Source organism: Ailuropoda melanoleuca, chromosome 13, assembly GCF_002007445.2.
Source record: "Ailuropoda melanoleuca isolate Jingjing chromosome 13, ASM200744v2, whole genome shotgun sequence".
In the NCBI taxonomy this organism is placed as follows: domain Eukaryota; kingdom Metazoa; phylum Chordata; class Mammalia; order Carnivora; family Ursidae; genus Ailuropoda; species Ailuropoda melanoleuca.
In genome coordinates, this window is record NC_048230.1 from 59,303,167 (window position 1) to 59,330,252 (window position 27,086).

General features: G+C 51.7%; 1 protein-coding gene across 8 annotated transcripts in view; it reads left to right on the forward strand.

The window, feature by feature from the left end:
- Window positions 1-25,335, forward strand: part of ELMO2 (engulfment and cell motility 2) — a 37,623-nt gene extending 12,288 nt beyond the window's left edge. For 7 of the 8 annotated variants that reach the window (XM_034641737.1, XM_034641736.1, XM_034641738.1 and 4 more), the window contains 17 exons: window positions 65-115; window positions 3,328-3,509; window positions 5,069-5,168; window positions 6,277-6,428; window positions 8,831-8,909; window positions 12,036-12,086; window positions 16,335-16,457; window positions 16,794-16,928; window positions 17,466-17,570; window positions 17,673-17,781; window positions 18,162-18,298; window positions 19,451-19,614; window positions 19,703-19,815; window positions 19,989-20,096; window positions 20,843-20,925; window positions 22,530-22,607; window positions 23,761-25,335. In XM_034641737.1, coding sequence (XP_034497628.1) covers window positions 65-115; window positions 3,328-3,509; window positions 5,069-5,168; window positions 6,277-6,428; window positions 8,831-8,909; window positions 12,036-12,086; window positions 16,335-16,457; window positions 16,794-16,928; window positions 17,466-17,570; window positions 17,673-17,781; window positions 18,162-18,298; window positions 19,451-19,614; window positions 19,703-19,815; window positions 19,989-20,096; window positions 20,843-20,925; window positions 22,530-22,607; window positions 23,761-23,961 — 1,971 coding nt within the window. In that variant the 3' untranslated portion in view covers window positions 23,962-25,335. Of the gene's footprint in view, window positions 1-64; window positions 116-3,051; window positions 3,058-3,327; window positions 3,510-5,068; window positions 5,169-6,276; window positions 6,429-8,830; window positions 8,910-12,035; window positions 12,087-16,334; window positions 16,458-16,793; window positions 16,929-17,465; window positions 17,571-17,672; window positions 17,782-18,161; window positions 18,299-19,450; window positions 19,615-19,702; window positions 19,816-19,988; window positions 20,097-20,842; window positions 20,926-22,529; window positions 22,608-23,760 lie in introns of those variants that run through there. The other variant, XM_034641742.1, reaches the window with a different exon arrangement.
- The last annotated feature ends 1,751 nt before the right edge of the window (window positions 25,336-27,086 follow it).

A 27,086-nucleotide genomic window follows, 5' to 3' on the forward strand; every position in this document is an offset into this window, starting at 1 on the left:
CTCAGCTGGCTTGCACAATTTTAATATTGTATCTTGGTTGCTCTTTTTTCTCTTTGTTACCCAGACGCGCAGTGACATTAAGAATGGGACCATCTTACAGCTGGCTATCTCCCCGGTAGGTATCCGGCTCGCCTCAGGAGTGTTTTTAACACATATAGGAGCACCCACCACGGGCCAGACTCTCTTCTAGAAACCAGGACTGCAGAGCTTAAAAAGTCCATTTTTGAGGGCGCCTGGCTGGCTCAGTCGTTGGAGCATCCGACTCTTGATCTCGGGGTTCTGAGTTCAAGCCCCATGTTGGATGTAGAGATTACTTAAAAAAAAAAAAAAGTCAGTCTTTGCTCTCACAACCGTGTTAGGATTAAACAAAGGCCTCTCTCAAGGATCTTGACAGAAAGTTGGTTGGGAGCTGTGGGGATTCCGAAAAGGGGCTGCCTGGCTCAGCCTGAGGATTCCCAGAAAACCTTCCCAGAGAAGGGGCCGCTTAGCGCACATGTAGAAGGATAAGCAAGAATTAGCGGGAGAAAGAAGAAAATGAAAAGCATCCCAAGAAGAGAGATGTGCTTTGTTTGGGGGAGGCGGGGCCTGTAGGAACCAGTGGGGAGCCAGACCTGGAAGGGCCCTAGGCGGCCTGCTCGTGGGTTTAGACTTGCCTCAGAAGGGATGTGGGGACGCTGAAAGGTTTTAAGCAGGAAGGCACATTATGTTTAGATTTATATTTTAGGAAGATCACTGTAGTGACAGTGTGGAAGGTGGGCTAAAAAAAGAAGATGGGTGGTAGGAGGAATCTTTAAGAAGCTAATGAGGAATGTTAACAGCCCATGAAGTGAAGGCAAGTGACAGTGGAGATGAGAGGACAGGCATGAGAGGTATTTAGAGGTAAACCTAGGGAGATGATGATATACTGGTTGTGGAAGGAAAGGGAAGGCCCTGAGGCCACTCCCTGATTCCTGCCAGAGGTCCTGAAAGATAACTAAGGAAGGGACCAGAAGGGCAGAGAGAAAACCAGGAGACCCAAGGGGAGAGGGGGCAGGGAGTGTGAGGTTAGAGGAAGGCGTGGTCTGCAGGGAGCAGAGATCAAGTTGAGGGAGAGCAGAAAAGCTTTTCACTGATCCGGGAAGTCCATGGTCCCTGGTGACCTCTGTGAAGACAGTTCTGGTGGGGCGATAAGTGACAGCCAGGCTACAGCGGTGGCAAAGTAAGGTCCCCGACTTCACCACACTATCAGGAAGCTTGGTTATAAAAGGAAGTAGACAGCAGAAGGCAGGAACTCGGGGATGTGGAGCCAAAAAGATAATGCTTTTTAAAAAGGGGTAAAACATTCCTGGGTTACAAAAATCAAAAAGTTTGACAAAGATACAGTGGAAGGTCTCCCTCCCACTCCCATCCCTCATCTACCCAGTTCCCCGCCTCCTCTGACCCTTCATAGCTGCTAACTTCTGTGGCAATTTATGTGTCTTTGAAAATAAGTTGAGATGGAAGAGAGGAAGGTTGATGGTGCAGGAAAGGGGGTAATTAATGGAACAGGACCTCACTGGGTCAGAGGGGGGATCCCAAAGCCCGGGTGGAGGGATTTCTGACGGCTTGGTCCCCGAGGAGGAGGATCCCTATGGGGGGTCACTTAGCTGTAGAAGGGCTGCCAGAAAATTAAGGGCATGGTGGCAGCTGTTTTCTTGACGAGGCAAGAGACTGGTCCATCTGAGCCGAAGGGTGGCGAGGAGTAATAACATATAGCGTATCCTCTCATCTTGACAGATAACCGAAGAGATGGGTACTCTTGATAGCCCCGTTTTGCAGATGAGCAAACAGAGACGCAGGTTAAGTGACGTGGCTGAGCTGCCTCTCAAACCTGAGGCTGTGTGACTCCTGGCCAGTATTCTCACCGCCGCGTTCTCCTGCTTTCCCCCTTCTCTAGAACCCTTCTCATCCCAAGGACTTCATTCCCCCCCCCCCACCCGCGTGAGCTCTGATAGCTTAATGTGACCGTCTGGGAGTTGCTTTCATAGACGTGCTGAAGCATTTTACAGGCCTCCTGCGCAGAGTGGTTGACTTTCCCAGAAGTACGCCTCTCTGGAGCAGGAGGCAGCGGCCCAGAAACGCTGTCTCAGGAGGAAATTAACATTTGGAGTTGGAAGTTTCTAAGTGTGATGCAGACCAGCGCTCTTCAAATTGTTCTATCCTGTGACCTTTTCTCGCGGTGTGCAATTTCTCCACCGTGGGGAGCCTGGAGGATTTCCGTGTCGTCCAGAGCCGTGTGCCGCTCTAGGGCCATCTGTGTGATAATCAAAGAGGAGAGGCAGAGGGGGAAGAGAGGTGACCAGGCCTGACTCCTTGGCCAGCGGCAGGAGCCGGGCTGCAGTCACTTGCTGAGCACTGTAAGAAAAAATAAAGACCGCAGGGGCATTTTGCTCTCAAGGCTCTTCCATTCCAGCTAAGAACATTAATTAACAGACAAAAAAAATAGAGAATGATGAATGGCAGGTCGGTCACTTGTGGGGGCCCTGACTCTAAAGCTAGGAAGTTCAGCAAGAGGAAGGGCCGGTGGACACTAGCGGAGGGCTTGTGACTGGAGCTTGCAGAAAGGAAGCAGGCATTCTGCTGGGAAAAGTTCATGTGCTAGGAGAAGGCTTGGTCACCAGCCATCACTTTGAAAAAGCTATTTTGAAAGCTTCCGGTTCCTTGGTATTTTTAAAAGTTCCCCAGGTTCCTTGGTATTTTTAAAAGTTCCCCAGGACCGTCAGTTTGAGGAACAATGATATAGGCTTTCAGAGAAAGTTAAAAAACACTTGTCGGGCTTATCGCATTTTGAGATTGAAAGGGACTTTAAAGGTGATCATCAGATTAAGTCCTCCACCCAATGCAAGAATCCCCAGTGTAGCATCTTTGACAGCTGGGTTTCCAGATTCTCCTTGATTGCTTTTAGTGACTGAGAGCTCATTACATCAAGAGACAGCCTGCTCTACTGTCTGATGGCTTAAATGTATAGAAAACTCCCCTCTGTTGAGTCAATGTCTGTGTCTCTGTGACTTGCAAAGGTGATAGACTGCTGTCTCCCCGGTGTCTTTTGTAGTCCTTCAGTGGGAAGTTTGTGTCATCCGTAGACCAGAGCGCTGCAGAAAGGGCATACATAGTTCCAGATTGGTCTTGGCATACTGGTAATTCCTTGATTGATCCAATAAGCATTTATGAAGCAACTCCTAGACAGCGTGAACCATGAGTCCTGCCTCGGGCTTGGATGTCCACAGAAAAGCCTTTCTGAGCTACTCACAGAGCAGTAACCTGCCGCAAGGAGCAGATGGCATATGCATCTTGTCCCTGGTCCCACAGTCCAGGGCTGCACGCCAGCTGATGGAGAGGACCCAGTCGTCCAACATGGAGACCCGGCTGGATGCCATGAAGGAGCTGGCCAAGCTCTCTGCTGATGTGACCTTCGCCACTGAGTTCATCAACATGGATGGCATCATTGTGCTGACACGGCTTGTGGAAAGTGGAACCAAGCTCTTGTCCCAGTGAGTATTCCTGAGCTCTTACTGGGGGGTTTCAGAGACTGACTTCGTTCTGTAGGGCAGCCTTGTCTCCTCTCCACCGGGTCACTTGAGTTTACTGAACACCTCTGTGTGTGGAGCAGTGTGCCAAGTACTGGGTCTGCACACCGGGATTCGCTGTTGTGGTCCTGATTGCTGTTCTGAATCTGGGTGGTCTTCACAGATGCCGAGCAGTAGTAAAATCAGGGGGCATGGAAGTCAGGAAGAGAGAAGGCAGGTCATGACAGATCCGTTAATTTATGGAAAATGATTGGCCTGGTGGAAGCTAGTGAGCAGACTGTCCGGAATTGACCAGAACGGGCATCTGTCTATTCTTAATCACCCGCCTGCTTCCTCCGTTTCCAGTCACTTCCCCACTCCACACACGCACACGCGGGCACACACACACAGGCCTTCCTCTGTGCTCAGCATAGATTCACCATCTCCCTACCGCCCATTTTCACAGGGAGGAGGAGATCCAGAACTTTGCAATAGGCCACAGACATCTCTGTGATACTCCAGTGCTCAGATGAGTGCGGTGGGACACTGTGCCCGTGGCCAGCCATGAGTGAACAGATGTTTAGTTAGCCGTCTAGCCTGTGGTGGCTTTCTGTCCCTCTCAGCTGGCACAGAGAGAGTCAGAAATCTTTTCAGCTGATGGGCCAGCTATTGAAATTTTCAGCCAAACCAAGCACCTAATCTTGGGTGTTTAGTCTCGGATTTTGCAGCAGCACAGACATTCTGAAGCGTTCAGCGGCCCTTAGAGACTTCTGCTGTCTCCAGGAGGTACAGGATTAGACTGGCCTTGGTTTCCTCCTCTTTAAAATGGGGATGCTGCTTACATTGCAGTGCTGTCACAAGGAGTGTTGTTAACGGATCCAAACCTGCCTTGCCAGTGGGAATAGGGCTGGTTAAATCTCGAGCACCATACAGCTGTATAAGGGGTGGTGTGTAGAAAGAGGAGGGACACAGGAGAGAAGGCACTGGACTCCCCATTCTCCATCAGCACTGAAGCCAGGGCTTTGCACACATTGTCATCTTGCCTTCGCCACGACCCTGGGATCTTAATGCTGTGAGATTCATTCAATTTTACAGAGGAGGAATTTGAAGTTTGGAAAGATAAAATTTGCCCAGTTAGTAAATAGTTGAACAGGAATTGAGCCCCTGTCCAAAGTTCGTTTGCTGCCTCTTGGCCTTGAACATGGGCTGTGAGCTCCCTTGGGTACCCTGCCAAGTACTGGGGTTGACAAAGGTCTGATACCTTTTTTGGTTTTGGGAAACGGATGAGTGATCGTGTTCCCCTGAGGTGAGGTGATATAGGGAAGGAAAGCCAATCCCCTGGCAGCTCTTTTTTCCCAGAGATGGATACCTGGACAGAATCTGCTGCACACCTGGCCAGGTGTGCATGCAGGTGCTTACTCACAGCTGTGCTGACCATCCCGGCGCTTACGCTGAAATCCGTCCCCATTGCGGCTGCCGTCACACCTGTGTTCCCCAGCTCTGAATCTTTGTATGATTTGGGGTGTGTTTTACTTATGTCTCAGCTACAGTGAGATGCTGGCATTCACCTTGACTGCCTTCTTAGAGCTCATGGACCACGGCATTGTTTCCTGGGACATGGTTTCAATCACCTTCATTAAGCAGGTGAGGCCTCCAGCATTCCGTCGTCCTCTCCTCCCTCCATGGCCAGTTGTCCTGTCGATTTATGGAGAGATGCAGGCAAGACAGCCATTCTGCTGAGGGTCGGCTTTCTATCCCCAAGACCTGATTTTTCATCCTCACACGCGGGTCTTCCTGGGGCTCCTGAAAGAGTCCCTTCACTGTTCTCTCAGGGCCTGCTCTGAGAAGATAGAAACGGGCTCTGGGAACTGGATGTGGCCAAAGCGGGTGGAATTGCCAGTGAGACTTGGGATGACACCAACCAGGCCACCAGTAGCAGCCCTGAGTCTGCCGACCTGCTTCCCGAGCGCTGCCTTCTCTTTGGCTTCCATGATCATTTTGTTTGCCTTAGATTTCTAAGTCTGCCTTCCGTTGACAGATCTGCAGAGCCACCCATTTGGATGGTCAGATCGAACTCAGTGGGTGGGAGGGGACATTTCTACTTTTGCCTTCCTTTCTTCCGCAGGAAGAGGTGGTGTCAATTCTCAAAACTGGACTAAAACCAATGAGTCATGTATCCACTGACCTAGAATCACACCTGTCATTGGCTTGGGACATTGGGAACTTCCTGATGCTGGAGTTATTTAGGCAAAAGTGAAATGACCATGTGTCGGGGACATTATAATGGGGGTTGAGAATAATGGGGAGTTATTAGATTACAAGACTTTGATGCCTTCCTGCCTCCCAAGTCTCTGCCGTCCTGCGTGCGCGTAGGGACAGAACTTGTGTCAGGAGAGGGGTACATGGAGATAAAAGGAGATCCCGGTTTCAGGAAGATCCTGTACTTTCTACACTTAGCTTTTTCATGCCTCAACCCTTATTTTGAAAACAAATGATTGAGCCCTTAGATTTTGAGGAAACACAGTTGACTGGATGCTGTCATTTGGAATGGAGTTGTCCATGCCTAGGGAAATCCTGGCACATTGGCCAGGGTGGCCATAAACCAGATACCACTGTCCACATGGGGACAGCCTCTCCCATGTGGGCCACAAACCCGGGAGGAAAGCCTTCGTGGGCTAACGTCAGAAACCCAAGCCGTCCAGCACTCTTGGGCACTGGGCTTCCTGACTGACCGGTCCCTCACTGGCTGTAGATTGCAGGGTACGTGAGCCAGCCCATGGTGGACGTGTCCATCCTTCAGAGGTCTCTGGCCATCCTGGAGAGCATGGTCTTGAACAGCCAGAGTCTGTACCAGAAGATCGCAGAGGAAATCACCGTGGGACAGCTCATCTCTCACCTCCAGGTGTGAGTAAGAGACCCTGCCCCAGCTTCCCTTCTCACCTCTCATCCTCTGTCCATCTCCCAGCCCTCCTCTTTTGTTTGTGTTCCAAGCCGCCAGTCTGCTCGTTCACTCATTCATCAGCACTTCCACCCTATTGCCAGACGCTCCTGGGATTTGGACCCGATCATGTCATGCTCCTGCTAAAATCGTCTGTGGCGCTCCTTGTCCCTCAGGATGAAGCCGAGTGCTCCCAGCCTTCCTGTCCCACCGCGCACCAGACAGAATTAGGCGCTCTTTCCTCTCTGGGCCAAATAGTCTCTCTTTGTACCTATGATAATGATATAAAATTCTTCATTTTTGTTACCTGTCTCCCATTTTAAATTTTGAACTCTCTGGGAAGAAGGACCAATCCTTTTTGGGTACCCTGATTTGATTTAAGTAGAAGTCAATTAGTATTTGTTGAACGAACATTTAGCAGATGAACGACATGCTGTGGGGCGAGCAAAAAATACCACATTGGGCATGAGTTCGGGCTACCAGTCAGATCCCGGCTCTTCTGCACACTAACCAGGTCTCTGCCTTCGGCAAATTACCTCGTCTCACCTGGTCTCGGTTTCCTCCTCTCCAGACTGGGGTTAGTCCTCCCCACCACTCAGACTTGTGAGGATCAAAGGAGATAAAAGATCTTGGATCATGGCCAGCACAGGATAGGTATTCATTTCAGGAGTTGTTTGCTTTTGTTTGTTTTCTAAGAAGCTTAATACGGGGGCGCCTGGGTGGTTCAGTCGGTTAAGTGTGTGACTCTTGCTCTCAGCTCAGGTCTTGATCTCAGGGTCATGATTCAAGCCCTGCACGGGGCTCCATGCTAGGTGTGGAGCCTACTTAAAAATAAATTAATAAAAATAAAAGTCAAAACAAAACTAAGAAGCTTATCACATCCTAAAACATTTTACCAGACAGTAAAACCAGAAGACAGATGAACCTTTTGGAGCACCGTTGCTCTCCTCTCCATCCTTTTCACTTCCCTTTAAGCCTTCTCTACAATTTAAGAGGGCTGGACTCCCCCAGACAACGTGGTGACACGGTTGACTCCTTTCTGACTCTTGCTCCCTGTTAGCCTTTCGGACATGGGCAGATGCCAACAGAATGTCCTGTCAGTTCCCAGCTTTGCTCGTTGATAGCACCCTGGTCTTCACCCGGCTCTGCTCCCTACCTGTCCCCCGACCTCAACTAATCCATGTAAAAAGGAATTCTTCAGTTTCTGTTTTCATACCCAAAGCCAAAAAGGTTGTTTGAAGTGAAGGGACCATTATAAGCTCCATATGGAGAGTTCTGAGTTTCCTGACTTCAGACCTACCTCTGTTTCTTCATTTCTGAATTCCCCCAAGGATGGTAGAGGACCATGGCATTTCTTAGGGGTCAGTCCAGGACTGTTTTCAGCCTGTAGCTATTACTAGACATTATGTCCTCCTGTGTTGGGGCTGGGACACTGAGTGCCTTTCATAAGACCTCCAGGATGCCCCCACCTGACCAGGAAGTCTGCCGGCCCATCTGAAAAAGAGCCACCAAGTGTACCCTCAGTGTGGCCGGTGGAGACATCTTGCCAAGTACCAGGATTATAAGATTCCAGAGAACGGCTGTAGTAAATTTGTTTAAAAATGAAGCAAGTTTGTCGTCGAAGACTTTGAAAATACAGAAAAGTACAAAGAGTGAATCCTTTGCCCGTTTTCCCCCCTCCAGACAGAACCACTGTTCACATTAAACTGACTGCCTTCCCAGGCGTTTTCTTCCACGCGTACTTTTAGTAGAACCGAGAGCTTACTCCGTATACTCTGTGTACCTTGACTTTTTACGGAGTAAAGCTCTTGCACATTTCCCCATGTTAGACATTCTTAAGAAAGTTCTACATCTGTTTTACATCCCATATGCCTTGGAAAATCCAGTAACAGTTATAGACTCTCACTTCCTTGGAGAAAATAACACATAGTCAACCAACTGCGTGGTACAGTTTCTGTACCGTTTCTAGGGTTTACAGACACTCCGAATCCTGGGGGCAGAACCTTTACTCTACAACGTGATTTTTAATGACAACTTAGGACTGTGATGTGTACAGGGTTGTGATTGTAGACATTTGGATTATTTACCGTTCTGTCTGTCTTTCTTTCTTTCTTTCTTTTTTTTTTTTTTGACAGTATTTGAATGAAACGTTTTGCCAATACATCTTGCTCCCTGATTACCGTCTTTGGATAAATTGTTATTAGTAGAGTTGCTGGGTCACAGAGTATTCCCACTTTTAAGGCTTCTGAGAGATCACCCTGGATGATTATTTGATTACCATCTGTGAGCGACTGTTGCAAATGCACCTGGTGTCCTCTTGCTGGTCAGTCTTCTAATCTCCCTCTACCTTCTTTCTCCACTGGCACAGCTCCAACCAGGAGATTCAGACCTACGCCATTGCACTGATTAACGCGCTTTTCCTGAAGGCTCCTGAGGACAAGCGACAGGTCTGTGGCTGCCTTTTCCAGCGTTTCATCTGGGCTCTTCCAGGAGAAGAATTGTCTCCCATCCACCGTTTGTTGTGCAGACAGCAGACACATGGCCATTTCCCCAAGAGTCCTTCTTTCCATCCCTCTGTGTCAGGGGCCCTCAGAGCGGCCTTGCTAAGGAAGGCCCAGGGAGGCCCAGGTCTCAGGTCAGAGCAGGGCCTGCAGACTTCTTCCTCTGAAGGGCCCAAGAGTAAGTATCTTTTGCTCTGCGGGCTTATGGCCTGTGTGGCAGCCGGTCAGCTTTGTCATTAGAGCCCAAAGAGCCTCCGACAATAGGTGAACAAACAGGGGTGGCTGTCTTCCAAGAAGACCTTGTATACACAACTAGACGGCAAGCCCAGTCTGGTCTTCGTTGCCGACCCCGGCTAGAGGATGGCGAAGGGAGAGGAGGCCCTCTAGGAATCACCGTCCAGTCCAAGGACAGCGGGACAAATGAGATCCTTACTTAAGGAAGCCAGAGTGGAGGAACTTGGTGCGAAGTTTCGTGTCTAAAGACCCTCAGATTCGAAGCTGCTTTGTGCCCCGGCCCGTAGGCTGTGTGACGCGATGCCCACGCTCTGCTGCTCTGAGGCCCGGTGTCCTCACCTGTGCTTGGGAGCAGTAGCATGTGCTCTGTGTACTTCCTAGGGGTGTCGTGAGGAGAAACAAGAGCCCAGTTTTACGAGTGAGGAAACCAGGCATCAGCCGGGCCGGGGAGCAAGCCCTGACCTAAGCCCGGGGCCCGGAGGCTAAGTGCATTTCTGGGCTGGGCAGGTGCTTTAACCTATCGGCTCTGTTTCTCTTTCTGTAAATGAAAGAGCCAGATTAAATGATCTCTAAGGGCCCTTACGACTCTGACACTCTAGATATCTCTGGTTAAAAAAAAAAAAAAAAAGCCCAAGTGGTGTACAAAAGAAAGACTATTAAATTCTCTGTCCGTACCATGGGCTCTGGAAGTTGAAATTCATGTGGGATCATGAACCAAGCTCTTGGTGGCTTCCCGTGGGAGGACCAGGAGCATCTATGGTTCTGTGTGTCCTCGTCTTTCTTGGATGGCTTTGTTCTGTTAATCTCTCCCTTCCTAGTCCTGTTTTGAATGTAAGCTGAAAGCTCATTCTTCCATCTGCTTCTCTCTGTGCTTTTTGCTTTCTGCCGGCAGGACAAGCACCTTAACCCTCTAGACCTGCCTGTCACTGTAAGTAGCACCGCCATATGGAAAGGGCCCCAGCTCTCTTCCAGGTGGGGAGGTCAGAGCTCGGCGAGAACCTCTTGTTCTGATCGAGGGGTTCACAGAACTCCAAGACCCAGGGAAAGGTCGTGTGCTGTAAATCTCGTTTATTAGAACACTCAGGGAAGCGCTAGAGACTAGCGTTATATCCAGGATTAAGGGGATTCCGGCCCCAGGGAATACTGCCCAGTCTTTCCTTTGTAACCTGCCTTTACATAAGTTTGTGGTTCAGCCAGGGGAGATCAGATTCAGAAACAGCCTGAGACTTTCATCTAGGTGCTACCACGGATGCATCACCCTCCAGCCTGGTATAGCAAAGAGTAAAGATAAACCTGTGTTGCTTTGGATGCGTACTAGACCATAGGAATTTGAAAAAGTTTAGACGGTTGTCAGGAGGGAATTTGCATGCTTGTTCCTTGGTTAGAGGGAGCTTTCGAGGTCGGCTTTACAAGGCTATCAAAGAGGATGAGCGCTTTCCCCCAGCACCACAGAGAAGCTTCTGGTCTAAAGCCGTTATATTCTAGCAGTAGGCCAATGTTAATTACCCACTTTGTGAGTTGTCCACAGCAAGATTTAATCTCAAGCCAACTTCCTATAGCTACCAAAGAAGTTTCTAGGCCACCTTCCTCCTCTGCCAGCCAGTGTGTGCTCAGGGGATGCAAAGTAAAACTTAATGTCCCTGGCAGCGTCAGCCATTTGGAATATGGCTAGAGGTGGAGAAGGGAGAGGGAAAGGCCTTTTAGCTCTGAGAAAAATGAGAGCGCTCACAGATACTGCTCCATGGGAGAGGTGTGACAGCTCCCTCAGGCCCATTGATTTAGAATTATCCATAAAATTAAATTAAGGCAGCAGTTTAGAAAGTGAAGTCATACTAATTAACGTGCTAAGAAGCGATGGCCGAGATTGGAAGGAGGAGACAGAAGAATTATGAAAAGCTGTCAGAAAGATTAAAAGCACAGGAACCTTGGGACCATTTTGTTGAGGGAAACTAGCCGCACATTTCGGAGCTCCTTGGGGTGTCAGAATGTCAGAGCACACCGCTCTTCCGGGGAAGCTGAGTGCTTGGCAGTGATTAAGTTGTGATCATTGTCATCCCTTCAAAAATAAAGAAATGTCTATAATATATTTTTAGAGAATTTGTGTAAGAACGGTCAAAACAAGGTCCTTGAAAGGACCCTCGAAGCTTCGCTCCCTGGAAGACTCCTTAGGTAGGGTACTTTATTTCCCAAGTGTGCTAAATAAATAAGGCGTTACTGTCAGAAGCTGAACGAAATACAATAAAAACGATGACCCTATTATGAGAAATTACCCGAAAGCACCAGCATGCCGTTCTCCAAACCAGAGGGAAGTGAATCCCGGCTCCTTACTGCGCCAGAGCATCCGTGCCCTGGCTCTACCAGCCAGTGCGGCGCTGGGGGCCCGGGAGGGGGCGCTGGGGCCAAAGCCCTGTCCTCGGGTTGGAGGAGGCCCTTCCAGCCTTGAGGGTGGCTGTCTGCCTGGAACGGTGCATGGGAACCATCTCACCGCTCTGTGCTCCGTACGCATTGTCCATTGCCCGGCATCCTTGTGACTTGAGTGTCTCGTCCTGAAGCGGTCTTTGTTCCTGTTGGAAGATGATGTGGTTAACTGTACCATTGGGGGGGGTGCCCAAATTGAGTCCATTTGCACTCCCAGAAAAAAAGGTGTGGGAATTTTTCAGAGTATAAAATATGTTTGATAGTCCGTGGATTTTTTTTCCCCATTTGCCCACTCTTTATTTGAATGGAGAAAAATTTTCAGAGAAAAAGCCCCAGAGCCACAATATCACTTTTCGTTTGATAGTTGTCACAGCTGGGTGCCTGCCACCTCGCCTTACATTTGCTTGTTTTTCTCAACAGGATATGGCAAATGCATTTGCACAGAAGCACCTTCGGTCCATAATCCTGAACGTAAGTTCCCGGAACAAGCTGTATTTTGCTACTGGTGATAGCAATTATTACTGTTACGGTAGTTGTGTTATTATTATGACATTACTGTTGAGTGGGGAGGGCGCTCAAAGGGAACCTACCAACAGATAGGTGCTAATAAACCCTTGTGAAGCAGGACCGCTTTTTCCTGTAATCCTCCGTAAACAGAGCTGTCTCTAGGAGGCCATCCCTCCAGGAATCGCAGAGCCTCTGAGGAGTACAAAGTCCAGCCAGCTGCGCTGTTCATTGCCCTGGAACTCCAACAGTGTTTATCCAGAAGGAATGTGTTAAAATAGGCCCCAAAGAGGAAAGTAATTCGTTGAGCTAATACCAATCAGACCTGAGTTTGGTGGGGCATGAGTAGGGAGGAATAAGACCATGTGTTTGCTCTCAAAGACCTTCCGGTCCCGTGGGATGGCGCCAGAGCACCGTGTGGTCAGTGGTTCCCTAGAGCTTCACTGTCTGGGGGGATTTCAGGAGGAGGACCAGGTGTCAGGAAGCCTCTAGAGGAATGATAGTAGGTGAGGCTGAGGCCCCCTCAGCAGACCGAGAAGGAGCGTGTGACTGGGTGGCGAGAGGGTCAAGGAGCAGACGTGGGCTGGGGCTGGAGGCTGGAGAGCAGCAAAGACGAGGTCAAGTAGGGCCTTAGTCTTTCTCCCAAGTGCAGTTGGGGGGATTTCGTCGGGATGGTGACATAACCAGGCTGGCGTTTAGAAAGCTCACACTAGCAGGTGTGTGTGTCCTGGGGGTGTATGAGGGAGGAAAGTAGAGGGGGAGGTGGCGAGGAGGGAGGCATCTGGGAGAAGGGCTGACTCCCTGTCCCCACATGGGGATGTGGGTGGGAGGGAGCTGGCTGGGGGGGGTGGTGCGGCGGGGGAGAGCTGGGAAAGAGAGCTGGGGATCTGGGTGAAAGGGAGGCCGTTTTATCAGTTGTCAAAACCAAGGGAAAACCAGGAGGCCACAGTGGAAGGAATAAAATGAGAAATGAGAAGTCAGGTGTAAAAGGCTGGGCAATTCTGAGCACGAACTTCAGAGTCACCAGCCTCCACTCTGCCATTAACCAATCTTTGATCTTGAGCAATTCACTTAACTTGGATTTGCTTTGATTTGCTCATCTGGATGTGAGGCCTACCCGAGCTCTCATATACACAGCGCTTAGCAGGGTGCTTGGCCCTTGGTAAGCACCCCGCTCACGTCAGCAGTTCTTTTACTGTGAGCAGGATACAAAGGTGGTAGAATTCAAGAAGTGAGCTCTGAGTGCTTGCAAAGCCAAGCATCGGGCTGCGCTGAACACACAGAGCCCACCTCTTCGCCTTGCAGAACCAGCTCCTGCCTGCTGGCCGTTTCCCTGGTCAGAGCCCCACCAACAGCCGGCAGGAGGGATGTGGGCAGGAGGGATGTGAGCAGACGCTCCGGCCGGCCGCCCGTGAGCGGGGCAGAGCGCACAGGCCCACGCATGCTTGTCCGCGTTCCTGAGCAGCCCCCTTGGGTGCCGCCCTCCGCATGTGTGGGAGGGAGGGTGCCCTTCTGAGGGGAAGGGAATGAATTTCGAGGTTTATCATTTACCTCAATGGGGTTAGTTCAGCTCATTTCTGGACAAACCTTGGAACAAGCGAAGATTCTTTTTTTTTTTTTTGAAGATTTTATTTATTTATTTGACAGAGAGAGAGACAGCTAGCAAGAGAGGGAACACAGGCAGGGGGAGTGGGAGAGGAAGAAGCAGGCTCCCAGCGGAGGAGCCTGATGGGGGGCTCGATCCCAGAACGTCGGGATCACGCCCTGAGCTGAAGGCAGACGCTTAACAACTGTGCCACCCAGGCGCCCCGCAAAGATTCTACTGTAGAAGACAGTTCAGGGTCAGGGCTCAGGACTGCGGTCAAATGGTTAACACGTGCTCACTGAAGTCCCGGGAGTTCACGGGATCAAGCCCAAGAGTGTAGGCCTTGAATTACTCAGCACTCAAATAGGACTTGAGGTAAAAGCTCTGAAACTGTGACCTCTCAGACGGGCTGTGCTCCTGGAAGCTGCGGCTGGCAGAGTGGTGACCTCCCCGCTGTGATGTCTCTAATTTGAGAAAGGGTGTTTCAGATGAATGCAAACCAGATCACATTAACTTTAACCTCTTCCCAACGTAGTTTGATGAATTGTGGAGAGAGGAGAGGAGGAAAGAAGGGTAGGGAGGCTTCAGAGCGGCAGAGGAAGGGGCAGAGAGAAAGGAAGAGGCTCAGAGGGAGGCAAAACGAGGTGTGGAGGGGGCCCGAGGAGACCCCGCAGTGAGAGGCTGGGGGTGGGGTGGCTTGCTAGGGTGGGGGGAAGAGGAGGAGAGCAATCAGCGTGGGATGGAGATAAGCACCTCCCTGAGCATAGCGCCGCAGACAGCCACCACCTGGAGGAGGTGAGGGCCTTGCACACGCTAGTGAGAGGTTAGGGGCAGCACCGCCCACGGAACCTTCTGCAGCAGGGACGTGCTGTCCAGAGTGGTGGCCGCTAGCCGTGTGTGGCTACGGGGCACCTGAAATGTGTGCAGTGTGACTGGGGAGCTAAGTTTGTAATTTTTTTAAATTTCGGTTAAAATACCCACATGTGGCTTGTGGCTGCCGTATTAAGCTGCGCAGATCTAGAGAAATGAAGAACACTCTGCAGTCACATGTCGGGGAGAGGAAGGCTAGAGCAGCGCCGTCAAGTGGAAATACGGCGCGAGCCACTTACTTCATTTTAAATGTTACAGTAGCAACAGTAAAAAAGGAATATGGGACATCAATTTCAATAATATATTCAGTTTAACCCACTATATCCCAAATACTGTGATTTCAGTGCGTAATCAATAGAAAAAAATTGGTAATGGCATATTTTACATTTTCTTTTTTCACATTGCGGCTCTGAGATCTGGCGTACATTTTACATTTGCAGCGCATCTCAGTTTGGACGAGCCACGTTTCAGGTGCTCAGCAGCCACATGTGGCCGGTGGCTACCAACCAGACTGCACAGGTCTAAAGACATTGATCTCGAGCCAGAGCAAACTCTCGAGTTACGGAGCTGTAGAGCGATGCTGTCTGGTAGAACTTTATGTGATAATGGAGATGTTTCAGAGCTGCTCTATCATTGGGTGGTAGCCAATGGCTATATATACCTGTTGAGCTTAAAATGTAGCTAGTGTGACCAAAGACCAGAATTTCTAACCTCAGTGGATTCTAACTGATGGAAATAGGTACAGCCACATATACCGAGTCCTTACCACATTGGACAGCACAGCTCCAGAGACATAGATAGAGCTAGACGGAGAGAACACGAAGGACACGGAAGGAGTGTGTGTGGAAAACTGGGCAAGAGTCTCATTTGGGCGAGGAGAGACCAAGAACGATTCAAGATGGCAGGGAAGACAGAGAAAAAGCAAGCAATACAAGGGAGCAAGCCAGGAAGAGCAGCCATTGTGGGAGTGAGAGCAGGGCAATAGGAGGCCAGAACCTTTGCCAGGCCTTGATCAACCCAAGGGACACAGGGAGAGGTAGCTTGTGAGAAAAAGAGGTGGGGCATGAGGGAAGGAGGAGGGAGCCTGAAGCGGGCTGGGCGGCAGAGAGCTGGAGGTGAGGAACTGAGAGGGCGTGGTGGGGTCGTGGAAAGAGAGGGGGCAGGACAGAACGTAGGGGACGCAGGGAGGGGAGCATACACAGAGTGATAGGAGAGAAGGTGGTGGGGGAGCGTTGAAGGCTGGGCAAAGAACATGAGCTGCCCTCCTTTATGTAGGTGTCTCCATACCATTTCTAGAAAGTGGCCTTTCCTAAAGCCTCTACTTGGTGAGGCCATCCACAACATTGTATTTTTCCACGGGAAGACAAAGGGGAGTCCTCCGCACACACTGTCTGTGTCTTGGATTGAGTGCCTACCTGGACGAAGGTCCAGCCGCTGCGCCCTGCATCATAATCTTAGCCCGGCCGCCTCCCTCATCTTCGGTGTGATGGGATACAGCCTCTGCCCTTGGTTCCACTTCCCCTGCCCAGGGGAGTATGGAAAAAAGGACTGTGCCCTTGGGGCCTGCAGGGAATCATCTCAGCCTGAATCGAGCCCTTTCCTGCTCCATCCTTTCTAGAACATGAAGTCTTGAAGTTCCGTGTGTGGGAGGGAAGACTTGTTCCCTGCCCAGCGTACTTTCTCTTTCACCAGCATGGATGTGAGTCTTCAGTGGAAGAAAATCAGTTCAGCCCTCTGCCCCCTGCCTTTGCTTTTTCCAGCATGTGATCCGAGGGAACCGCCCAATCAAAACTGAGATGGCCCATCAGCTGTATGTCCTGCAAGTCCTGACCTTTAACCTTCTGGAAGAAAGGATGATGACCAAGATGGACCCCAATGACCAGGTAGGTGTGCAGTGGGACAGAGCACTCCTGGCTTAAGTTGTACACCATTTGATGTGGTGCATTCCCCCGTTAGGCTATGCATTGAGCACCCGCAGTGTGCCAGGGACTGTGTTTGATTGTGTCTGCAGAAATGGTTTGTGTTGCCCTGGGAAAGCTGACTCTGCCTGTCTGCTGTCTTTTCCCGCTGGGCGACCCTTTGGGCCAAGTCCACCTCTGACTTCTCAGGACAGAGATTGACGGGCCAGAGTCCTGCCCAGGAAAGCCTAACCTGCTCCTTCTTTTCCTCGCTTCCCTGGGTTAGCTGATTTACCTCTGGCTGTCTGTTTCACTTCTCAGGCTCAAAGAGACATTATATTTGAACTGAGAAGGATCGCATTTGATGCAGAGTCTGACCCTAGCAATGTCCCCGGGAGTGGGACTGAGAAGCGCAAAGCCATGTATACCAAGGACTACAAAATGCTGGGCTTTACTGTAAGTTTCCTGAAGTATGGACCTTGGGAGGCCTGCTCCCCTGACAGGAGGTCAGAGGGCGTACCCACACACAGCCCCGAGAACCCCCCTTCATCATGGTGGCCCTGGAGTAGATGACACTTGGCGCTGGCAGGTCACGCATTTCCATGCGGCATTTGGCCCCTTGGAACGAATCCATCTGTTAGAGGGTGCAGGAGGTCAGTCACATGAGTAAAGAGAGGACCTCTCCTGAAAGCAGGGAGGTGCTTTGAAAAGCGGAAGTGGATATCTTGTGATAGGACACACTCAAGGATGGAGTTAATTCAATTAAACACATAGCGTGCACCTACGCACTCAGCGCACAGTATGCCGGGTGCTGGGGACACAGAATGAGCCTGCACAGTCCTGGGTCAGGAGCTCCCAATCTCGCAGAGAAGGCGGGCAGAAGGAGGTAACACAAGAGCGAGTGGCAGAGAGTAGGGTGGTAGGGCGTCCCCTCAGCTGGCACTGCACACGGGAGGCTACCGAGTCTCAAATCCGGTTCCTTTATTTCCCCAGAACCATATCAACCCAGCAATGGACTTTACCCAGACTCCTCCTGGAATGTTGGCCTTGGACAACATGCTGTACTTGGCTAAAGTCCATCAGGACACCTACATCCGGGTAACGACTGGGGGCCAGCTGGCTCAGCCCTGCTAGCACATGTCTTGCCTCCCTAATCCACCCTGCCTTCCTCCCCAATCCACCCTGCCTTCCTCCCCCCAGATCGTCTTGGAGAACAGCAGCCGGGAGGACAAACATGAGTGCCCCTTCGGCCGCAGCGCCATCGAGCTCACCAAAATGCTCTGTGAAATCCTGCAGGTTGGGGAACTGCGTAAGTCCCAGCCGCCCCCCTCTTCTTTCAGCCACTCCGTCATCAGGAGCCCAGGGGTCAGTGGGACTGGACAACTAGTGTGCTTTGTTTTGACAATCACCGGGTGAGCCGTGAGCCATCTTAGCCTCATTTACGGGACTCACGGCTGCTGCTCGGTTTGAGCGGGTCATTTAACGCCTCTATCCGTTTGCTCCTGTGTGTCAGGCTAGTGGCTGAGCCTGAGAGAGGGCAGAGCCAGACCGAGAGAAGAAAGCCGAGGGAGTAGCGGAAAGCCCGTGCCACGCTCTTCACTTTCCCTGGCCTTGCTCTGCTTTTGTTCCTTGGGACTTGGGTGCATGCAAGTGCCCGGCCTCACCCTCCCCGCTTCTCCTCCTCCGTAGCCAACGAGGGCCGCAACGACTACCACCCGATGTTCTTTACCCACGACCGCGCGTTTGAGGAGCTCTTCGGGATCTGCATCCAGCTGCTGAACAAGACCTGGAAGGAGATGAGGGCGACAGCCGAGGACTTCAACAAGGTCCGTGTCATGGAGCTCTGATGCCCACACGTGGAGGTGGGCATGTGCCAGCCTGTGACCAATGGCCGGAGCCAGGGGAACCCCTGAGCTGGGTCAGCAGCACCGGGTCACAAGATGCGGCCCTGGAGAACCTCGGGCCCCTCTGCTTGTGCTTCCCCTGTAGCCTGGAGCAGGGGTCTGCCCCTGGGTACCTGGGCCCCTCTTGGACTCAGCGGAGCCGTACCCGCCCCGCCTGTCTCCCGTGGAGGGCAGAGGCTAAGCCTAAGTGTAACAGCGCTGGTTGACTGAGCACTTACTGCATGCAGGCCCTGGTGCAGTTGCGTGGCCAGGAAACGCTAGGGAGAGGAGGAGTGGACTGGCATGATAGGCATGAAACGCTAGGGAGAGGAGGAGTGGACTGGCATGATAGGCATGTCCTGTCTATCCACTCGCTCGTCACTCCTGACGCACACCGAGGCCCCACGCTCCGCGGAGCACTGCTGGGTCCTCGAAAGCTGCCAGTCTAGAAGCCGCTCATCTCATTGTAAACAATTTGCAAAGTATAAAGAGGAGAAAGTTCTCTGTAGTTCCACCACTCAGTGATGACCGTGTTCACGTCTCCCTCTAGTCTTTTCTCCTGTAGACTTTTCCCTGCGCGGGCGCGAGCTACCAAACGTGTTGTGGGATGGCCTGTTCTCTCTTTCACTGTAGTTGGAGGGGAAGTAACACATCTTTAGAACCCACACCGGTGTCAGGCGCTGTGTGTCTGCATAGCCCCTCCCCCTCCAGGCAGCGTATATCCGAAAACATGTCTTCCTTTCTCTTGTTTTAGAGATGAGTCTGGGGGGGGGGCCTGCAGAAGGCAAGTGGCTTGTTCAAGGCGCAGATTAAGAGATGGGGTCAGGATCTGAGCCGCTTTCTCTCCGACTTCCAAACCTGTGCTCATCCCACCACACTGTCAACTAGTTGAAATTTGTGGGAAAGAAAGCATTTGTCCCCGTCAGGCATTTGTCCTCAGGAACCACCTAACAAGGTGGGCCTTCGAGAGTCAGTACTCTGGCTCACCCAGCAAGTGTCTGGAGTGCCTCCAGGGCGGGGGCAGAGCCGGGCTGCCTGGAACCAGCCTGGCCCCTCAGGAGAGGGCCTGAGGCAGCCGGCTTCCTTCCCTCTCAGGTCATGCAGGTGGTCCGAGAGCAGATCACTCGAGCTTTACCCTCCAAACCCAGCTCTTTGGATCAGTTCAAGAGCAAACTGCGTGGCCTGAGCTACTCTGAGATCCTGCGACTCCGCCAGTCCGAGCGGATGAGTCAGGATGACTTCCAGTCCCCGCCAATTGTGTAAGTGCCGCCGGGTGGGCTGGGGAGGGGGGCACCACCTGCTTTGCCGTCCCCTCACCTCCCTTTGCTCCCGTGTGCGTGCACCCAGGGAGCTGAGGGAGAAGATCCAGCCTGAGATCCTGGAGCTGATCAAGCAGCAACGCCTGAACCGGCTCTGTGAGGGCAGCAGCTTCCGGAAGATTGGGAACCGCCGGAGGCAAGGTGAGGGGGCCCGGGCCGCTGGGCGGGTCCTTACCCACCACACTGGGGAGGGAGCCTACTGGACAGACCCTGCAGGGAGCAGGCCGGGAACACGTCATCCTTTTGCCCTCCGTGCACCCAGGCCTTTCCCAGAACTGTCCTTGGTCACCTGCTCGTCTTGCTTTGTGTTCCAGAACGTTTCTGGTACTGCCGCTTGGCACTGAACCACAAGGTCCTGCACTATGGTGACTTGGATGACAACCCTCAAGGGGAGGTGACATTTGAATCCCTGCAAGAGAAAAGTAGGTTCATTTCTCCGTTGATGTGTCACAGTAGCTGGACTCGATGTCAGGAGACCTGAGTGTTAGTCCTGGCTGTCTCAAACCGATGATCTGGTCATGGACCGCTTGTCTCCCTGGACCTGTCTCCTCATCTGTCAGAGGTCATGTCTACCTGGCCTACTCACAGGGCTGCTCGGGGACGTCAGTGGGCTCCCCAGTGGGAATGGGGTCAGTAGATTGTTGGGGTGCTACAGGCTATATTGAAAGGTGGTGGTATAAGCAGGGCTCTGGAGCCAGACTGCCTGGATTCGAATTCTCACTTTGCCATTAATGCTAATTAACGGCAAGTTAATTTTCACCTCTGCCTTGGTTTCTCATGCAAAATGGCAGTAATAGGCACATTTCCTTCATAAGAGGACTGAATGAGTCATGTACGTAATGGCCTTAGGACAGGGGCTGGCAGGTCCTAAGCACATCTGTGACATTGTCAGCTTCATCACGGTGCCAAGGAAGTGATGTAAGCGTCCAAGGCCCCGGTCCTCAGGGAGACGATCCCAAAGCCCTGAACTGACCCCCCGTGAGATTTGACACGGTCCAGCAGGCCATGGCCCCCGGGAAGGGACCACAGAGGGGGAGCTAGCACCAGGCCACTGGCTCTGAGCTGACACAGCCCTTTGGTCTGGGGGCTGGGGCTTCCCTTCCAGCACTGATGCAAAGACCCACTCACAGCATGGATCTTCCAGAGACTAATTCCCTTCATTTCCCAGTTCCTGTTGCAGACATTAAGGCCATTGTCACTGGGAAGGATTGCCCCCACATGAAAGAGAAGAGCGCTCTGAAACAGAACAAGGTAAGTGGAGCAGCAGGCCTGCTGGAGTCAGGGTCACGGTCACTGTCACGGTGACACCTGGATGGTTCAGTCGGTGGTGGCTGCCGTTTAAGTGCACGTTCTCCCACCCCCACTCTCTCCTCTGAATTATTCCTACGGGTCTTACTAGGAACAGTTTTGAACATACACAGAAACTGATAGAACCCCCACATATGCGTCACCCAGCCTCAACAACCATGGCGGGTCCTACCCATCCACTTATTATTACTTCAAAGAAAATCTCAAGTATGATGTTATTTCCTCTTAAATATTTAGAATGTATCTGTAAATGATAAGGACTCTTAACATAATCGCAATACCATTATCACACTTAAAAAGAAATTTTAGAAGTTGTTACTTAATATCAAATATTCCACAGATGTTTGCATTCCTATAAATAACATAATTTCTCTGTATAAAAATATATAAATGTTTACATGCACATACACACGCGTGCACACACATGCATACTCATACACGTTCTGTTCACTGAATCAGAATCCAATAGGATATGCACATCGTGATTAGTCTCTAGTTCCCCTCTCTCTTTTCCATCTTTGTTTTCCTCTTTGCAGTTTATTAGCTGAAGAAACCAGGTTGCTTGTTTGGTAGTTTCTCCGAGTCGGAAGTGTGCTGATTGTCTCCCCATGGGCTAGTTTAGTTTGTTCCTCTGTCCCAGATCTGTATGTTGGTGGAGAGATTTAGGGGGAGGCTTGATCCGGCTCCGGTTTGACCCCCTTTTTTGGGGGGGCGGGCAGGATGACTTCCGAGGTGGCATTATGTTCTATCAAGAGACATATGATGTGATTGTCTCTCTTTTTGCGATGTTAGCAGACTCCTGGTGCTAAGTGCCTCTTCCACGAGTAAATTAAGATTTGCAAAGTAGTGGTGTGCTAATGCGGTCATTCCTTTTCATTTATGAGCTGAACTAGTTCTCTAAAGAGAAACTTAACCATCATCTACTCCTGGCCTCCCAGTGGTCCAGTTTATGTACGAAAGGAGAATAGTCCTTGATTCTTTCCTTTTATAAAAGTACCTACTTTTAAAACAGTGAGTTGGTTCTCTGGTATCGTCCAGCAGTGACCAGTTTTGGGTGTGTTTTGTTTTGTTGCATTTAGTATTACTGTGAACTCATGGATTGAAGCAAATTGATATTTGTCCCAGTGCATTACAGTTATGTTGTTGATGCTTAAATTCTCTCATCTTTGGCCACAATTTGTTGTGGTGGTTGTGGTTTCTAAACCGTTAAGACTGTCAGTCTGATCACCGACATACGTACCGAAGGTAATCTACGATCGTGGACTCTGAGATACAGAGGGTTTGAGCGTCGCGAAATGACTTTTCTCCAGTGTTAGGAGCGTCCGCATCGTAGACGTGACTCGGGGGGGAGTGGGTGAGTTAGCCTTCGTTCCCACCGCGCCTCGTCTCCAGCCACACCTGTGCACGTGCCCGGGGCCTGATGACACCACATCTGAGTCAGCACGTTCAGTGACAGTGCCAGGCGACGAGGAATTTGGCCAAGATCTTGGTGCACAGAGTCCAGGCCACCCCACTGCACCACAGAACTGAAACCCTTTGTCTTTCAGGAGGTGTTGGAGTTGGCGTTCTCCATCCTGTATGACCCTGATGAGACCTTAAACTTCATTGCACCTAACAAGTATGAGGTGAGCAGTGTGGACAGCCCAGCCCTCTCTGTGACTCTTCAGCTGGAGGGCGGGAGTGGGCACAACAGGGACATCCCCCTGAAGGCAGGGGACCACAGCGTGTCATGAAGGCTTCCTGGCACCGAGGATCTGCCAGGCTGGGGTGCATCCCCCTGAGCTGGGCTCCCCAGGTTACTCGAAAGCAGCAGCCGTAAGTTGCCATTAGAAAAACAGGGTCACCACCTAACTTGTCTGGACTAGGAAAATTCTCCCCCTTTTCAGCCTCTGCCCGGCCACCTTCCCGAGCGAACCCAACAGACCCTCCCTCCTCAGGGCTCCTGGGCACAGGCGGTAGTGGGTCTGGCCTGGGCTTTGAGGCGGATGGGTCTGGTCCTCCCGCAGTTGTCCCTGCAGCACTGGAAGGTACTCTGGGTTACATGAGTAACTGTGCTTGAGCCCCACGTGGCCGCTGAGCTCAGGGAGCACCAGAGGGCACTAGAAGTGGGGCTTCTGGAAAAGGAGGCACTTTGGCAGCCCCGAGCTGCCAGTGGAGTTCTGCAAGAATTAGCAGGTGGGGAGACAGGTGAGCAAAGGCAGGGAAAAAGACTGAGCAGGAAGAATGAGAGAGGGATAGGTCGACAGTTCTCTGTTATTCCTCCTTATCACGAGACCCTCAAGTTCAATTTCTGTGGCACTTAATTTTTAAGATTTGTTGACTGGGCTTTTTTTGTGTGTTTAACTTTTTTTGAAAAGAAAATGGAGATCCTACAGTGATTCCTTTTGAGTCCTGCTTTTTTCACCTAATATGTATTCCCCCCAACCGTTGCTCATTTCCTGGGCAGTTTTGGGTAGCCGACACCCCAGTACTCGGGGCTCATTTTGCTGTATTCATTAGTTGCATTTTTAAAAATCATATTTAAAAAAAATAAAAATAAATCCTATTTCAGATTATCTTAGGAAGCTTCAATGTAAAGCCCTCATAAAAGCCAAAAGGGTTTTTTTGGGCAAGTGAATGATCACCCCCCTTTTATCTTTGCCATCATCCCAGACCACCTTTGCCGACACTAAGTAGTGTCAAAAGAGACTGTGGTGAATCCTCTCAGCAAAGGGACCTTGGCAGGGCCTCCAGCTGACCAGGGGCCACCCTGTGACGTTTCGCAACTTGCTCCCACAGTACTGCATCTGGATTGACGGCCTCAGTGCCCTTCTGGGGAAGGACATGTCCAGCGAGCTGACCAAGAGTGACCTGGACACGCTCCTGAGCATGGAGATGAAGCTGCGGCTCCTGGACCTGGAGAACATCCAGATCCCCGAAGCCCCGCCGCCAGTGCCCGAGGAGCCCAGCAGCTACGACTTCGTCTATCACTACGGCTGAGCCTGGAGCCGGACTCCACGGTACCCAGGAAGGGATCTGGGGCCCAGGAGAAACACCCACAGACTGGTGCCTTGTCTTTTGCTTGTACAGAATCTGTAGTGACCTCGGTGGCCAGTAAATGCCAGCCATTCCTCAGACTCACCTCAGACCACCCAGAGCTTCCTCTTGGTCCCCGCCCGCCCTAAGTCACGAAGGCAGGGTGCTCGGCGCTCCCCGTCACCGTGGAGCCTGGGATCGGAGCGTGAGGAATGAACAGCAGACCCCCTTGCCTTCGGGCCAGGGACTGCTTTGGGCTGGAGTTAACAAGAGTCACTCACCTTTTCTTCCTGAGCCTGCTCTCCGGTCAGCTGGATCCCCGTATGGACAAGAGCGAGCCCAGCAAAGGCTGCCCGCAGAGGACAGACGTTCCAGGCGTGTTGAGAGCCTCCGAGAGACTGCTTTCGGGTGACCCGTGCCTGTGTCTCAGATCCAAGCGGAGGCCGTGGCCTTTGCTTGGTAGATGCCTTGCCCTTGCTTTTGTCGCCTTCGTGAGGGCTCACTCTGGCCTCATTCAGTGCCAACAAGCTGCTGCTACCAAGGCTCGGTTCTAACATCTCTGGTCTCCGGAGCCACCAGATCTCTCTCGCCCACACAGTTGTCTGGGCAGATGGAAAGTTCTCCCTACCAGGCTCTCAGGCTCTCATCCTGGCAAGTCAAAGACGTGCGAGCTATGTCCTACCCTCTAGTCTCAGAGAACTCTGCGGGGAGAGCCCAGACAAGGCCTGGGCCGAGACTGGTGAAGCCACTGGAGTCCACTCCCTTCCCCCCTCCCCCCACATTTTTATCTTCTCCTTCCTTAGAGAAATCTCCCACCTAACCTGAATGGCAGCCCCCTCCTCTTTGCTTTCCTTTGGCCTCCCCGACCTCAGGAAGTTTGGCCTTCCCTTCCCCCCATCCCAGTGCTGTGGTTTCTGCCACTGGGCGTGATTTCAGGGAGCTAGCTGAGGCCACAGCTGTGCCAACGGGGCCTCCCTGGTGCTGCGGCCCTTGTACACCACGCGCCCAGCCTCTCTCCTTGGACGTGTGAACACAGTGGCATTCAGTATTGGTAGCCCAGCATGGTAGGTACTGCCCGATGAAGAGTGTACTATATATTTTCTTTACTAGAGGCCATACTTATACAGACGTGTATATATATTTATATAAGATCTACCTATCCTAGAACGGAAGGTTTGAGGGGAAAGAAAATTGGAGGCTCCCCCTAAAAAAACAAAAACAAAAACACCACTTCTAGTTGTGAGCCAAGAGAGTAACCCGAGAGCAGCCAGGAGCTTCCTGTCAGTAACCGTGTTTTCAATAAATAGTCTTTCACGTACAAACCGTGATACCTATTAACAGCTGTTTCTCTGTACTTGCTCTGTGCCCAAGAGAGCTTTCACCTTGACAAGCCTTCATTTCATCGTGTCTGGGAGAATTCCTCCTTTACAACCACTCTGCCCTCCCTGGGTGTGTGCATGTGCACACACACACACACGCACACGCGCGCTCACCTCGACAGTTAGGGATGCTCCCAGATTGCTGCAGTAGGACAAAGCGTTTTCCGCTCAGGCTTGTCGGGCACAGCAGGAAATGGCATGCTGTACACCCCCATGAACATATCCTCCCTCTTACCCCTGCCAGGGGCACAGTCAGAGAACAGCTCACATTCTTGTGACTTACAAAGAAGACACGTTCTTCACCCTGTGTGTCGCCGATGCTTAGTGCCCAGCCTTCCAGCTGGTGTTTTAGGCTGTTGCTCCAAAACTCAGCCTTGGTAACTGGGAGGCTTGAATGAGGGTGGCGATGAAAATAGATACTTTCTTTTCCCCCTGAGAGAGAAGGGGGCGAGGACAGGCTCTTTTAAAAGACACATGAAGTGCATGCAGCACAGGCCTTGAAGACTGGATGCAGGCAAGACCTCGGGCAGTGATGGGTGCCATTGTAGGTGCTTGGTAAGTGCTGAATGAATGAACTAATGCCTGCATGATGTCAGCTGGCGGGGGCGGGGGGCAGCAGTGGTTTGCATAATGCACTGCTTACACTCTGGCCTAGAACCTTCTGTTAAGAGGGGCCAGGGAGGCCAGCTGAGTCACTCGCAGGGATCCATGTTTGCAGCCAGTGTTAGAAGAAAGCATAGGAGGCACTGGGAAGAGAGGGCAAAAAACCCCTAACTGGGCGTCATTCTGCAACCCTAGCCTGCTCTGACCTCCTGGGGGTTCTGGTCCCGGGCTCTGCCGCTTTTAATCCATCCTCCAACATGAGTAAGGTCTGAATTTCCTAGCTGGCATTTTTGAGACCACTGCAACCTGCCCCATAGCTACTTTTCCAACCACAGCTTTTGTTAACTCCCCTTATAAACAACTGGGCTTTAAGCCCGGCCCCATCCTTCCCCTCTCCTTATTTCCTCTGCCATGACACTCCCCCCACAACCTCCACTCAACCTATTGAAATTAAGATAATTCTTAGAAAGTTTCAGGCACACAAAATGTTTCACAAATGTGTATTATTTATTATCTCCCATGGATCTTCTAAGTCCTAAAATTTAATGCCCCTGACTTATCATTCCCCAGCCGACTTAAGCTCTCAGAAGAAAAAGCCCATGAGAGATTTCATGTTTGCGGTTCCATGGTTGCCCAGCACTGGGCTGGAATAAGGTAAAGTAATCTGTTCAACAGAAGTAAACAGGTGGCTCTTTTCCGGCTGCCCTGGGTGCGCATGCCATCGCGGCACGCACTGGGGCTCCAGAGCGAGGCCGATGGAGCGCGGGAGACACAAGCAAAGACAGCCAGACAGGTTGCTTGGCGCTCCGCCTCTGGGGACTGCGCCGGCCGGCCCACCTTTGGAGCCCCGCCCCGCCGGCGGCCGGCCCCGCCCCTCAGCCTCTTCTGGCGGAAGTGCCCCCCCCCGCGGCGGCGCTCGGCCTCGCACTTCCGGCGGGAGGATCCGGCCCGGAGCGCCCGCGGCCGAGGTGAGTGGGCGCGCCGCGGGCCCTGCGCGCGCTCCCGAGGGCGGGAGAGGGCCCGGGAGCGGGGTCCCTGCCGGGCTCTTCGCGCAGCGGTCCGCCGGGGCCCCTGTCCCTCCCGGGCCTCCGCGTCCGCGCCGTGAAG